This window comes from Canis aureus, chromosome 19, assembly GCF_053574225.1.
Source record: "Canis aureus isolate CA01 chromosome 19, VMU_Caureus_v.1.0, whole genome shotgun sequence".
Lineage (NCBI taxonomy): Eukaryota > Metazoa > Chordata > Mammalia > Carnivora > Canidae > Canis > Canis aureus.
In genome coordinates, this window is record NC_135629.1 from 38,891,741 (window position 1) to 38,905,878 (window position 14,138).

Here is a 14,138-nt window from a genome sequence, read left to right on the forward strand (position 1 = left end):
GCTCGGGGCGCACCGCGGCGCGCGGGGCGGGGCGGGGCGGGCGGCTGCGGCATTGGGGCGGCTGGGGCGGGCCCGCCGCGCTGTAATCGGATCCGGGGAGGGGGCGGGGAGGGGCCGGGCCGGGCGGGCCGGGGGGTGGGGGGGGCGCGGAGCCGGGCTCCGGGCCGGCCGGGCTCCGCGCCTGTCAAACCCCTCATTGTTCGCAGCTGATGTCACTCGCAGTTGTGAGCGGCCGCCTCTCCCGGGGACAATGTGGGACTGAGCGGCCCAGCCGCCGCGCCGCCGCCGCCGCCGCCGCCGCCGCAGGACAGCCCCAGCGAGGTAGGGCGCGGGCCGGGCGGGGCACCGCGGGCCGCGAAGTTTGGGGGTTCAGCCGGGGGGGCGGGGAGCCCGCGCCGGAGTCTCCAGGCCGGGGTCCCGGTTTGGGAGACCGGGAGACCGCGAGGAACACGCTTCCCTGTCCCACTCGGGCCCAGGCCTGCACAGGTGGGGGGCGCTGCTCTGCCAGAGGAGCCCCCGGCGTCAGGGAGGGCCGTCCTGGACGAGACCCCAGATTTGAGGCCCACATCCCACCTGCTGTTTCTGTCCTTCGGACCTGCTCTTCCCTGGACCTCCTGCCTTGGGTTCTGGTTCTGCTCCATCTCTGTCCCCATCTGCCATCCCCCTGCAGTTCCTGGCTCACCACACACCCCTTCCCATTCTCTGCAGTCCTTGCCTGGGGGGGTGGGGGCGTGGGGGCAGACAGATCTCCAGACCAGGGGTGTGTGGAGGTGACAGTTGGGGGCTCAGAGTGGTCCCTCATGCTCTGTGGCTCTTCAGCCCCTCAGCTCTGACCTAGCTTCTAGCCAGTCCCCCTGGGGGGGGGGGGGGCTGGGGGTGTCTCTGGGTACTCACTTCAGCCTGGTCCTCATGCCTGCCTGGTCAGGAGAGGGAGGTGCCCACCCCCTCACCCCCCTATCCCAGCCCGCCATCTTGGGACCTGTGGCACCCAGTGCTCCGCCCGGCTCCAGCACCCTGGGGAGTGGTCTTCAAGGGGATGCTCCCAGGGCCAGTTGCATTCCCTCCTCCCAGAATGTGGGCTCTTGGTCCCCACCAAGCCCACACTGTTTACCTTCATGCTGGACCAACAGGGCATGTGTCCCTAGGGGCCCTCCTTCTCCTACAAAGAGCTCTTAGACCCCAGGGACTCTTCAGGAGCTTAAACCTTAGTTCCAGCCTTCACTCTTTCCTGAGGTTACCCTCACTGCTTCAGAGCCAGCACCTGGGGCCTTATCTTTTCCCCATCTGAAGGTCCCCTAGTCTCTCTGAGCTCTGGAACCCCCTCAATCTCCAAAGCACCCCCATCCCAGCCCCCACCCCCCAGGCTTCATCAGCATGCAGGCTCAGGCTGCCCAAACACAAGGGGATTGTTCTTCTTGCATGCTCAGGGTGGGGGGCTGGGAGCAGGCGGCCCACACACCCTGGCAGGCCCAGGCCACAGGGAGGCTGGCTTTGCCCCGCCCTGTGTCCCCAGACAGGCTGTGTCCACCCTCCCTACTCTCATCCCTGCCCCCCCTCCAGCCTCCATCACCACTGCCCAGTAGCATTGACCTCTTGAGGAAAGAGCCCTGGGCCGCACAGGTGAACCCCTGGTTCTCCTAGCTCTGCCAGTTGCTTTTCATGTAGCCTTATAAACAAGCTCCTCCCTCTTTGGGCCTCGGGTTCTGACTTTGTGAAACCTATACCACTCCCCAGCTCTTCTTCCAGCCTCCCTTCCACAGGGAGAAACCCATTCTGGGCCTCTAGTGGTCTCAAAGCTCAGCGCAAATCCCCCACCCCAGTGATATGCCTGGGGAGCCCCTAGACCCAAAGAAACAGCAAGAACAGGGGTTGAAGGTGCTGAGGAGTGGAAACTGGGATTTCTGTCCTGGCAGGCCCTGGCTTTCCCCCGTGTCTGGTCTCTCGTGCCCTCGATCTCACCCCATCCTCATTGCTTCTCTGGGACCCTCAGCCCCATCTCCAGTCCCTAATGCCTCCAGGCCCTTCTCCCTATGCACTGAGCCTAGTCCTGGCTCCTGCCCTCCTGGAGGAACTCCTGTCCTCCTGGATAGCAGAAAGATAGGCTTGAAAATGCCCGTGACGGTTCCTTTGAGCTTAGTTGGGGCACAGAGGCCTGAGTGATTATATCTGATTTGGAAGCTTGGGGAGGACTTCACAGAGGAGGTGGCATTTGAGAAGGATTTTGACAGAGAGTGAGGAGGATGGGCATTTGAAGCTGGGATCAGCCCGAACAAAAGCCCAGAGTCCTGGAGGTACTAGGCGTGTTTTGCAGCCTGATGTGTAGGGGGGCAGGGGGTGGAGATGAGACAAGAGAAGCAGGCAGAGGCCAGGCCTGTCTGTGGTGATCAAGTTTTATTCCTTGGGTACTGGGGAGCCAAAGATGGCTGTTGAGCAGCAGAACGATCCAGTCCCCAGCCTGGAAAATGAAAGCTAGAGTCTTTTCTTAATTTGGGTGAGGCAGTGAGGGGATGGGTACCAGTGGGTGGGGTTGTACCAAGAAGTTGTATCCTTTCTCTTGGAGCCCAGTCTGGGCCTGGGTCTGCCTCAGTTTCTCTTGGCTGTGAGGACTCTTGAGGGGTTGCTTCATGATGCTCTAAGGAGGCTGTACCATTTCTGGGACCAGCCAACTTGTCAGAGCTTACCTTTGCTGCTTAGCATCGAGTCTACAGGACAGCCTTGTGTCAGGAAACTCATGGACCCCACGCTGTTCCCCTGAAGGCCTCCCCTCCCCCGACTCTCCCAAGGGGTGGTATGAATGGCCATCCTGGGAGGCTGTAAGGCTGAGAGGCTGGGTGCATGGGTCGGAGGATACTAGGGCATTTCTTGCGGAGACCCGGGTAATCAGGAAGGAGGAGCCTACCCAGAGAAGGGAACAGGCAAGGGAGTCAGGATCCCTCAGTATGATCTCCCCAAGCCCAGTGTCCACCTCCTGCCACGCCCTGCTCCTTCTGATGTCCTGAGCCATTCCCCAGCATCACTGGGTGTGGCCAGCATGGCTGCTTTTGGATTAGGAGTAGGAGGCTGCTAGGTTGGAGCCTGGTGGTGCTGAGGGGAATGTCAGGGGATGTGAGGTGGGGGATGAACTTGGAGACTGCCCCCCCACCTTCTCCCTAGCTCAGGTGGGTCTATAAGCCCTGGTTGGTCCAGACACTGGCTAGCAGAGCCAAGGGAATCCCCCAAGGGGCGGGCCAGTCCACTTGAGTTGCCTGGCCCCAGGAGCCCTCCCCTCCCCCGGATTGTTCTTGCTCCAGAACAAAGCCAGGGTGGACACTTGATCCCTGCGTGTGGGGGGGAGCTGGCTAAGCCCCCGGCCCTTTGATTGGGCAGCTGTCATGAGAGAGAGACAGCTGGGGGGGAGGGGCAGGAAGGGGCAGCCGCCATCGCTTACACAGCTGTCACCCCCCCCCCCCGCCCCCTCCAGCCTGAGTGGCAGGAAGCCAGGGACAGAAGGAGTGGGCACTGGATCTGGGGAGGGGGCCTGGGGAGCAGGAGGGAACACCCGAGGTCAGAGGCAGAGGCCTAGTCTGAGCTTGGTATGTTATGCCAGGGAGCCCTGCTGACCAGAGGGGGCTGGGCACCCCCAGAGGTGAGCTGGAGGTCAGTGTGGCATGACGTTTGGCTGCCATGTGGGTGGCCCAGCAGGGACCTAGGGCCCACCAGCAAATAATTCCCTTAGAACCCTGGTGAGGGTAGAAGGGGAGCCAATAAGTAATAGGGTCACTTATTCTTAGGACCCCCTAGGAGGATAATTTGGGAAACCTGTGTCTGGAACTCCTGTTCTCTCCTAAAAACAGGAAAGATCTTGAGGGTGTCTCAGAACAGGAAGGACACAGAGAGACCAGCACCAGAATCCCCCCCAGTTCCACACATACACACATAGCACAGGCGGGTAAACTGAGGTCCAGGTTAGGTGAAGGCCTGGCCAAGGTTACCCATGGAATTTGGGACAGTGGGTTCTCCTGCAGACTCAGGTATCTTTTTCAGGGCGGGAATTCTAGTTCTGACCACATTCTAGCCCCTTTGCCCTTTTTTCCCCGAGCCTTATGACCCCAAAGGTGATGTGGCAATGGTATGTCAGGTCTCCCACTGGTTATCACTCCACAGGAGTCCCTGAGTCTCAGAATATTCTGGAGTCTCAGGACTGTGGCTTTCGACAAGTTGTCAGTCCTTTCCAAAACATGACCTGCGTGTACTAGCCAGGCAGGGGTTTCAGGAACTACTAAAGCCAGTTCCCCACCTTTGAAGAACCTCCCTGGTCTGACAGACCCAGATGGGACAGCCAGAAAGGGAAGGCAGATGGGGCCTATGATAGACAGCCCCACGCTAGCAGGCAGGACCATGCTGTCACCACTCCCCACCTCTCTATGACCTTGGGCGGGTGATAGACCCTCTGTTGGCATCAGATTCTCTTCTGTTTGGTGAATTCATCTGTTCAGCTAGCCATTACGTTCAGAGCACCTTCTCCAGCCTGGCTCTGGCCTGAGCTCTGGGGACACCAGGAGAAGGTGGCAGCCTTGGCTCCTGCTCTAAGGGGCTCCTGGCCTGGGCTGCCCAGGGAGAGACCAGTGCTTTGCTGGAGGAAGTGCACGCAGCTGGGGGAATGTCAGCAAGGACAGCCAGCATGAGGCTGGCCAGGATGCTCATCTCGTACAGTCCCTGTACCCACTGTTGACCTCTGACATCTAGAGAGCCTATGGGCAGAAGTCAAGCAGAGGGAGGGGCAGCTGCTGGGAAGACAAGTGATTGAGTTCTTGAGGAGACAGTGTTGTTACCCGATGGTTCAGATGAAGGAAGAGGCTTCATGCCATAAGTGGTTTGCTCGGGCTTCCTGAGAAAGCTAGGCTGGGAGCTCTCCAGTTCCTACTCCATGCCCAAGCTCTGCTAGCAAGGGGGTTCCAAAGAGGGGATTGGAGAGTGCTCCACGCCCTTGACCTTCATGTCAGGATAGGGCAGGGGGCTGAGGAAGAAGGTGCCCAGTGGTCACCAGAGTGCTCTAGGCAGACGCATGCATCCTTGGCTCCCACACCCTCCTGGGCAGGAGGAATTTGCAGGGTTGGGGCTTGATTTTGGTTTCTCTTCAGCACCAGTTGGTCTCATTCTGTTTTCCTGCTTGGGTTCAGCTCCCCATCACAGCTGAGACTTGGTGGGAGAGGGCCACTGGAGGAGAGGGATTTCCAAGCAGGATTAAGGTTCAGGATTAGGTTGGGGCATGAAAAGGGGTCGGGTAGGGAGGGCTGGCGGCTGGGCTAATCCCAAAGGCTAATCTCTGGCTCCTCCTTCCTCTGTCAGTTAACGGCCTTGACATTTCCCAGCCCCCAAATCCCTTTTTACCCATCACCCAGTCCCTGGGGGAAGCATTCTCTCCATTTTATAGGTGAAGCTGTGGAGCCCAGGAGCCCAGTGACTTGTTTCTGGTACAGAGACAGTGTTGCAGGCTGGGAATATGGCCGCTTCTTACCTCCACAGCACGCAGGAGAGCAGCCCTGTGCAGACTGCTGGGCTCCTGGCATCACCCCTTCACCCCACGAGCTGAAGGAACCCTGCTCTCAGAGCTGCCTGCAGAGAACCTCCGCCTTAGTGACCTCTGGAGGTGGGGCTTCCAGCTCCCGTGCCCCCCTCCCCACAGCCTTTGCCACGCAGGGGGAGGCGGGGGCAAGAGGACCCTCCTAGAACCTTGTTATTTTCACTTCTTCCCTCCTTTCAAGGCCTCCTTGTGGCTCCCTGTGGCTGCTCCAGCCTCTGTTCCAGCTGCAACCCCATGCTCTAGTCAGCAGGGCAGGGGTGGGGGGGTGGAGAGGGGCCCCTGGACACAAGTGCTTCTTATTTGAAGTAACATTTCAATCTTAACCATACTTTCAAGGCGCAATCCACAGGGGCCCCCTCTTCCAAGGGGTCACAGAGGAGGCGCCCCCTCTTTGGATTCTCATAGGCTTCTGGTTAATTCTTTCTTCCACTGTTCCACTATCAGGAAAGGGGAAGATACCCATGGAGACTGGCTGGCTACCACATATGTGCTTAGCTCATCTTAATTCTCCTAACTCTTTGGGGGTAGGACTTGGTAGTCTCTGCTTACATATGGGGAGGCTGAGGCTCAGATGGGTTAAATGAGCTGTCTGGGGTTACACAGCAAGTGAGTTGCACGCAAGGGTAGTGGTCAGTGTGACATTTGAAATGCAGTCTAGCGACACCTAGGTAGCTCAGTGGTTGAGCGTCTGCCTTTGGCTCAGGTCGTGATCCTGGGATTGAGTCCTGCATCAGGCTCCCTGTGGGGCACCTGCTTCTCCCTCTGCCTGTATCTCTGCTTCTCTCTTTGTGTCTCTCATGCATAAATAAATACAATTTTAAAAATCTGGAGGTCTACTCTGTCTCTCATCCGTGGGAATTTGGTTAGTCTGAGGTCTGAGGTCCCCATGTAAGGGCAGGGGCCCCAAAAGAAACCCAAGCTCCCCTCTAATCCTTCTTCCACTCCCCCCATCAGAGCCGCCAGGCACCGTGGACACACTCCTAGGCTGCTGTGGCCCCAGCCCCGCCTGACAGGATGAGCGGCTCAGATGCGGGGCTGGAGGAGGAGCCAGAGCTCAGCATCACCCTCACACTGCGGATGCTGATGCATGGGAAGGTGAGTGGATGAGGGGCAGGGTAAGGCGTGGCCAGCCAGGACTTGTAGCTCCTGTGTCCTGTCTCTGGTAGAGCCCCTGTCCTGCTGGGGGACAGGCCTGGGGCATTGGTCCCCCCTGACTCTATTCTTATCTTGTTTGCAGGAGGTTGGCAGCATAATTGGGAAGGTAGGTGCCCAGTTCTGTTCTGTATGGACCTCAACCCGAGGCCTCAGGCCAGGTAAGGGGCCACAGGCTAAGAGCCAGTTCATATTTTTTTCTCCCACAGAAAGGAGAGACTGTAAAGCGAATCCGGGAGCAGGTGAGGATGGAGTGTGGGAATGCTGCCTAGGGTTTGGAGGTTTGGAGGGGAGGGGAGATCCCTGGCCCACATTTTCCCTGAACCCCACCATCTGGGATGACCAGTGAGTGCCCTTGGAAGGTAGCTGTTTCCAGCCTTGGCTGGGGCCAAGTGAGTGGGCAGGCAGACCGGTTCCTGGCAAGGAAGTGGAGAAGGAGCTCCGCTGCCCGGCCTTGTCTGTACCCGCAGAGCAGTGCCCGGATCACCATCTCTGAGGGCTCCTGCCCCGAGCGCATCACCACCATCACTGGATCTACCGCCGCTGTCTTCCATGCGGTCTCCATGATCGCCTTCAAGCTGGATGAGGTCCGAGGCTGGCTGGGCTGGGAGGCCAGGGGTGGTGCCCCAGGGCAGGGTGGGGGGAATAGGGCTCCAAACCCACAAGATGGCAGTAGGTGGCAGGGAAGGCCAGGCCCAGGGCAGGGTTCTTTCATGAGTGAGGACTCGGGTAGGGCTGCCCTCCTTCAGACCTCAGTAGGAAGATGCTCCAGGGGTGGGGGGGCAGCAGGGGCATGCACAGCCAAACCACAGTCTTCCTGCCCAGGACCTTTGTGCCGCTCCTGCAAATGGTGGAAATGTCTCCAGGCCTCCGGTGACCCTGCGCCTTGTCATCCCTGCAAGCCAGTGCGGCTCACTGATTGGGAAGGCTGGCACCAAGATCAAGGAGATTCGAGAGGTGAGGAGAAGGGGATTACCACCCTCAGGGAGTCCTACCCTTCACTTTGGAGAGGGAACCTGGGCTTATTGTTTCCTGTCCCCTGGGGAGCTCTGAGCCTGGGCAGCCCTAGTCTGGATTATGAGTCGCTCCTGTTCTCTGCTTGTAGACCACAGGTGCCCAGGTACAGGTGGCAGGAGACCTGCTCCCCAACTCTACAGAGCGTGCTGTCACTGTGTCTGGGGTGCCTGATGCCATCATCCTGTGTGTGCGCCAGATTTGTGCTGTTATTCTGGAGGTGCTGCCCTGGTGCAGGGACGGGGGGACAGGGGATGGGCCCTGCGCCTGCTTTGTTAGGCCCCCAAATCCCGTGCGTGTGGCACAAGGTGGAGGCAGGGCAGGGCTGCATGGATGGACTGGGAGCTCCAGGATATCGGGATGCGTTTACCTGGGGGTCATAGGGAGGGACCGGAGAACATAGGGACCCTTGGGGAGGTCAGAAGGGCCTAAAGGGGCCTGACAGAGCGTCTTCCCATTGGTGCCTTCTAGTCCCCACCCAAAGGAGCTACTATCCCATATCATCCGAGCCTCTCCTTAGGTACCGTCCTTCTCTCTGCCAACCAGGTGAGATGGAACAGTAGGAGGGGTGGGAAGCATTACTGGGGAAGGGGGAATGAGGTGGGGGAGGGATGGAAGGAGGACTTGGAGCTTGGCAGAGGAGAGGAGTGACTGGCCACAGTAACCCCAGTTCACCTGTTTTGTCCCCACAGGGCTTTTCCGTCCAGGGTCAGTATGGGGCTGTGACCCCAGCTGAGGTGAGTGACCATAGCCCCAGGGTCCCCTCCCAGAACCAGGCCTCCTCTGACTTCTGACCCCTCTTCTTTGGCACAGGTCACTAAACTCCAGCAGCTTTCTGGCCACGCAGTCCCCTTTGCCTCACCCAGCATGGTGCCAGGTGAGCAGCCCTGCAGAGGGAGGCAGGGGCGACACCCCTGGGGCCAGGCGGACCCCCTCCTCCTCCCTGCAGAATGTACATGGGGAGGCAGGAAAGGCCTAGAACCATGTCCAATCCCCCTTCTCCTCCTTCCCAGGACTGGATCCTGGCGCACAGACCAGCTCACAGGAGTTCTTGGTTCCCAACGACGTGAGCAGGGGATGGAGTGGTTTGAGGGGGTTGCACAGGGGTCCTGGGGTTTAGGCCTGGCCCAGGGTTGAATTCCACTCTCCCCACAGCTGATTGGCTGTGTGATCGGGCGCCAGGGCAGCAAGATCAGTGAGATCCGCCAGATGTCAGGGGCACATATCAAGATCGGGAACCAAGCGGAGGGTGCGGGCGAGAGGCACGTGACCATCACTGGTTCCCCTGTCTCCATCGCCCTGGCCCAGTACCTCATCACTGCCTGGTGAGTTTGAGGCGGGGGTGGCCCAGGTCACGGGGCTCACATGCCTGTGAAAGGTACACTTGGGGTGGGGAGAGCTGATCTCCCTTCCCTGTCTGTCTGGGTGCGTCCCCTGCCTCCCCAAACCCTGCCTTACCCACTCCATGTTACCCCCTCCTCCCCTCCACATCTATCCCTCATGTCCTCCTGTCCCTTTGCCCATCCCTGTCTCTTTCTTGTGGGTTTTGGCCTCCCCGTGTCTTCCCTCACCACATACCATACCTGTTATCCTGCCTTCTCTTCTGCTGTTCCCAGCCTCCCCGCAACATCCACCCCATGTCATTATTTTTGATTCCTCTCTGTCTTTCATCTAATCTCCCCCCACCCCCATGTTTTCCCTCACTGCCCCTCTCTTACCCCCGCTGTCCCCTTCATCTCCCCCCATATCCCTCTCTCCAGTCTAGAAACGGCCAAGTCTACCTCTGGGGGGACGCCCGGCTCGGCCCCCACAGACCTGCCTGCCCCCTTCTCGCCGCCCCTGACGGCCCTGCCCACAGCTCCCCCAGGCCTGCTGGGCACACCCTATGCCATCTCCCTCTCCAACTTCATCGGCCTCAAGCCTGTGCCCTTCTTGGCTCTACCACCTGCCTCCCCAGGGCCGCCGCCGGGCTTGGCGGCCTACACTGCCAAGATGGCAGCAGCCAATGGGAGCAAGAAAGCTGAGCGGCAGAAATTCTCCCCCTACTGAGGCCGGCTGAGGCACAGGCGCAGGGGCAGGCAGGACCACCGGTAGGGGGCTGCCTCTGCACCCTACCTGCCCAAGGAGACTCCACCCTGGGGTCCCAAATGCCACTAATGCCCAGACGCATGGATGCACCCCCCACCCAGCCCAGGTCTGTGGGAGTTCCTCCTCTCAGAGTGGGAGCAGTTTCTGGCCCAGGGCCCGGGAGCCGCAGCAGCCCCAGGGTAGGGGGCTCCACCCCCTCTAGCTCTATGCTTGGATGCAGGGAGCATCCTTAGTGCCCCCACTTCCGAGGGTCACTCATGCACTCCCCATCCCTTAGGGCTTCCCAGCCTACTGGCCCCCCCCGTGGGGATCAGGGAGGAGGGCTGGGGGGTGGATGGGGGCCGTGCTTCTCTCCCCACCTCCCTGCAGATTCCTGCTGCTTCCACCGATACCCTTTTGACTGGAATGGACCTGCTGGGCTTGGCAGAGGGCAACCCAAAGAAGGGACCCTGCTGGGCAGCTGGGGGAGTGGCATGGAGGCAGGGGCCGAATTCTCAGCAGCAGACACTCTGTACAGTTTTTTCAATCCCTGTTTTTGAATAAATATTCTCAGAGACCAGGAAGCTGTGAAACATTGTGGGTGTTGGCAAAACCTCCAGAGAATGAGTGTGGCCAAGGCCCCAGAGGACCCTATCTGTGAATCCGCCTGTCCCCATTGGGTCTTGGCCCCTTCCACATGCCAGTTCTGGGGCTTCAGGGCCCTTTGGGTTCATGATGTCCAGCCTCCTGCCCCTGGCACCACACTGATGAAGTTGCTTTCTGGGCATTTTAGAAGCTAATAGAGGAGTTCCAGTAGCTTTGTCCAGCCTCTTCTTGGTGCAGTTGTCAGGAAAGTCCTTCTGAGTGTCTCTCCACTGGTTCCTCCTGCTGTGGCTGTTACCTAGACCTTGCCCTGCTTGGTCCATCCCTTTGGCTGTAAGCTCATAGGGCCCTCGTCTTGGTGACCCTGCACACCTCCTCTCTTTCTTTTGGCCTGGGGACTATCCATGAGTGTTCAAACCACCTAAGCTGAAGGAGCCCTCAGAGATGGTTCAGGATACAGATGGGAAAACGGGCCTAGGGAAGAGTAGGTCTGTATTCAAGACTATGAAGAATAGGGCCCAGAACCCAGGATTCCTAGCTCCCAGAAGCCTCTTGATCTCACTAGGCCGCAGGACCCCTTTCTCCCCGTCCCAGAGCCAGAAATCCAGGCAGGGCACCTGCCCGGAACTGTGCAGGAGGCTGATGGGCTCCTTCTGATAGCACCATCTTTTCTCCAGTCTCAGTTCAGCATGGGAGACCGATGTCCTCTCAGGTGGCCCGTGACATACTCAGGTTCTCCCCTCCTGGCAAATCTGGGGCTTGTTCTGGTGCCTCAGAAGACGGTAGAGCAGGGCTCTCTGAAGGCCCCTGGAGGTGCTGCAGAAGTGCTGGCAGATGCCAGGCCCGCGGAGTGCAGGCCCTCGGGGACTGGGGCAGTGCCCGGCGGGCCAGGCGGCCCAGTGCCCGGCGCACGGGGCGCTGCAGCAGGCCATACAGGAAGGGGTGCGCCGCGAAGGCCGAGTAGGCCACCCAGGTGACCGGCGCCTCGGCCACTGCAGCCTGCGCAGCGGGCACCAGGCACGCACAGCAGTAAGGTAGCCAGCAAGCTGCAAACTGGCCCACGGCCAGCGCTGGGGCCAGGGCTGCTTTGCCCCCAGGCAGGCGAGGCCGGAGGGGCGGCAGGATGGAGAGGCGGCTATCCAGAGAGTCGGAGCGCGGCCGCGGGGAGCCCCGCGCGGGCCTGGGGGGCCGCAGGGCTGCGCGGCGCGCCACGAGGAAGATGCCGCTGTAGGCGCCGAGCAGCAGGAGGGCGGGCAGCGCGAAGGCCAGCAGCGCCCAGAGCGGCCGGAAGGGCCCGAGGCCGCCGGCCAGGACCGAGCAGCGCGCCGGGGCGGGGGGCGGCGCGGGCGGCGGCCCGAGCAGAGAGAGCGCGCCCAGCAGCCCCGCGGCGGCCCAGACGGCCGCGAGCACCAGGCCGGGCGGAGGCCGCGCGCCCGGCCGCAGCGGGTGCACGATGAGGCGGTAGCGCGCCAGGCCGAGCGCGGCCACCCCGAGCGTGCAGGCGGGCAGCAGCGCCGCCGACAGGAAGCGCGAGGCGCGGCACGGTGCGGGGCCCAGGCGCAGGCGGCCCAGGCCCGGCGGGGGCGCGGCCACCAGGCCGAGCGGCATGATGGAGGCGGCCGCCAGCAGGTCCACGACGCACAGGTGCACCAGGTACAGCGCGTCCCGCAGTCCCGGCGTGCGCAGCACCACCACCAGCAGCGCGCCGTTGCCCAGCAGGGCCGCTGCCTCCACCACGGCCGCCAGGACCAAGCCCACCGAGCCCACGACTTCCGAGGTGGTCAGCCCTGTGGAGTTGGCCATTCGAGCGCTCAGGCTTCACCTTGTGCGGCACTGCAGAGAGCGAAACGGAGCATCTCCCCTCCCCCCTTCCCATCACCTGTCCCTGGCTCCTGCGGCCCCTCGCCTCGGAGGCTGCCCGCGCGCTGGCTCCGTCGCCCAGGCTGCCATCCTCTCAGGGCCTTGGCCGGCCTTATGCGGAGGTGCAAGGCTGGGACTTCAGCTCTCTCCTCTGCCCGGGCAACTCGGCCTCTGCTGGAGATGGTACTGGCTGACACTCTGATGTTGCCCTTTAGAGACACACAGAGCTGGCAAGGGAGGAGCAGGGCCTGGCACCGGCCCCCTGGGTCCTAGCAGCAGCCAGCTGCCGACTGGAAGTGCTGGGGGTGCCTCTGGAGAAGGGCCCAGAGCACAGGCTGGACTCTAGATTGAGGATATCAGAATGTGGGCTTTGGAGTCAGCCCAGCCTTGCTGGAGTGGGAGTAGGAAGTAGCCCCCTACATGCTCTCTCCTCTCATCTCCATCAATGGGGGCAAGCAGATCAGCCTTTGTCCTGAGGGGAAACTGAGGTACCAGTAAGGCAAGAGCTGGAGCAGAGAGGGCTCTAGGAGGGCTAGTTCTCTCAGAGAGGCTGGGAAAGGTGAGGGAAAAAAAACCATAGGCCTTGGCACATAGTACGCTCTCAACAGGGATTAGCGTAGCACAGAATAGGTGCTTCATGATAGCGTGTAGAATTAATGAGAGGAGGCCTTGGGGGAACTGCTGTTTTTGCTTGTTTTATTTTTTAAAAGATTTTATTGATTTGTTTGCAAGAGAGCATGCGCGGGCAAGAGCACCAGAGGGGTAGGGGCAGAGAGAGAAGGAGAAGCAGACTCCACAATGAGCAAGGAACCTGGGGCTTCATCCCGGGGATTATGACCTGAGCTGAAGGCAGATCCTTAACTGACTGAGTCACCCAGGTGCCCCACTGTTTTTGTTTCAATTGAAGTACAATTCTCTTTTTTTGGGACACCTGGGTGGCTCAGGGGTTGAGCGTCTGCCTTTGGCTCAGGGCATGATTCTGGAGTCCCAGGATCGAGTCCCACGTCAGGCTCCCTGCATGGAGCCTGTTTCTCCCTCTGCCTATGTCTCTGCCTCTTTCTTTCTGTGTCTCTCATGAATAAATAAATAAATCTTTAAAAAAAAGAATAAAATTGACATATAGTATTATAGATAACTTTAGGTGTACAACATAATGATTTGATAATTCTATACAATATAAAATGCTCACCACACTAAGTGTAGTTACCATCTCAACTGCTGGGGTTTTTTTTTAATGTCTTGCTGAGTGCTTTTTATCTATCTATCTATCATCTATCTATTCTTTTATTTATTTTTTTTTAATTTTTATTTATTTATGATAGTCACACAGAGAGAGGGGAAGAGACACAGGCAGAGGGAGAAGCAGGCTCCATGCACCGGGAGCCCGACGTGGGATTCGATCCAGGGTCTCCAGGATCACGCCCTGGGCCAAAGGCAGGCGCCAAACCGCTGCGCCACCCAGGGATCCCTATCTATTCTTTTAAAGTGGGCTCTATACCCAGCATGGGACTTGAACTCACAACCCTAAGGATGAGATGCTCTACCTACTGAACCAGCCAGGTTCCCCCAAACTGCTGCTTTTTGTTTGGTTTCGTTTTTACTGTTAGCAAACAAGTCCCCTTCTGCTAGGAGCACCCTGAGTTTCCTTTAGGAAACCACCCTTTCCCAACTCTCAGGACTTATGGTTTGGATGAGAAAAATCCCCACCCTCCGTTTTCCTGGTAAGGCACAAAATCCAGTCCTGGTCAGTCAGTGTATGGCATCCTCCACATCCAAGGTGGTTGGCTCAGAGAAAGTCATATGACTCCAATGGGGCATATGCCCTTAAGTAAAGTCACCCAGTCCCCTGTCAAACCCCTTCTATATCCTGATGGCTTGA

At 59.5% G+C, this 14,138-nt stretch overlaps 2 protein-coding genes across 4 annotated transcripts; one reads left to right on the forward strand and one right to left on the reverse strand.

Moving 5' to 3' along the window:
- Positions 1-130: 130 nt before the first annotated feature.
- Positions 131-10,380, forward strand: PCBP4 (poly(rC) binding protein 4). Of its 3 annotated transcripts, XM_077858701.1 has the most exons (14): positions 134-321; positions 5,506-5,629; positions 6,518-6,658; positions 6,801-6,824; positions 6,925-6,957; positions 7,191-7,302; positions 7,541-7,672; positions 7,821-7,949; positions 8,201-8,275; positions 8,422-8,466; positions 8,543-8,606; positions 8,743-8,795; positions 8,885-9,054; positions 9,490-10,380. In XM_077858701.1, the coding sequence occupies exons 6-14, from the start codon at positions 7,279-7,281 to the stop codon at positions 9,776-9,778; spliced, it is 981 nt and encodes a 326-aa protein (XP_077714827.1). In that variant the 5' UTR covers positions 134-321; positions 5,506-5,629; positions 6,518-6,658; positions 6,801-6,824; positions 6,925-6,957; positions 7,191-7,278; the 3' UTR covers positions 9,779-10,380. The 3 variants fall into 3 exon arrangements, with proteins under 3 accessions (XP_077714826.1, XP_077714825.1, XP_077714827.1); XM_077858700.1 differs by lacking the exon at positions 5,506-5,629 and having other exon boundaries at positions 131-321; positions 7,186-7,302; positions 9,687-10,380; XM_077858699.1 differs by lacking the exon at positions 5,506-5,629 and having other exon boundaries at positions 133-321; positions 7,186-7,302.
- GPR62 (G protein-coupled receptor 62) lies at positions 10,330-12,559 on the reverse strand. The gene has a single exon (XM_077858702.1). It carries the CDS (start codon positions 12,200-12,202, stop codon positions 11,108-11,110), a length of 1,095 nt encoding a protein of 364 aa, XP_077714828.1. The 5' UTR covers positions 12,203-12,559; the 3' UTR covers positions 10,330-11,107.
- Positions 12,560-14,138: the final 1,579 nt, after the last annotated feature.

What these genes read in the sequence shown, in the direction of transcription:
- GPR62 (XM_077858702.1), bottom strand. Translation starts at nt 12,202, where the DNA reads ATGGCCAACTCCACAGGGCTGACCACCTCGGAAGTCGTGGGCTCGGTG.
- PCBP4 (XM_077858699.1), top strand. Translation starts at nt 6,578, where the DNA reads ATGAGCGGCTCAGATGCGGGGCTGGAGGAGGAGCCAGAGCTCAGCATC. An exon ending in TAAAGCGAATCCGGGAGCAG is followed by an intron (nt 6,958 to 7,185) that starts GTGAGGATGGAG and finishes CTGTACCCGCAG; the next exon opens with AGCAGTGCCCGGATCACCAT. An exon ending in CTCACCCAGCATGGTGCCAG is followed by an intron (nt 8,607 to 8,742) that starts GTGAGCAGCCCT and finishes CCTCCTTCCCAG; the next exon opens with GACTGGATCCTGGCGCACAG.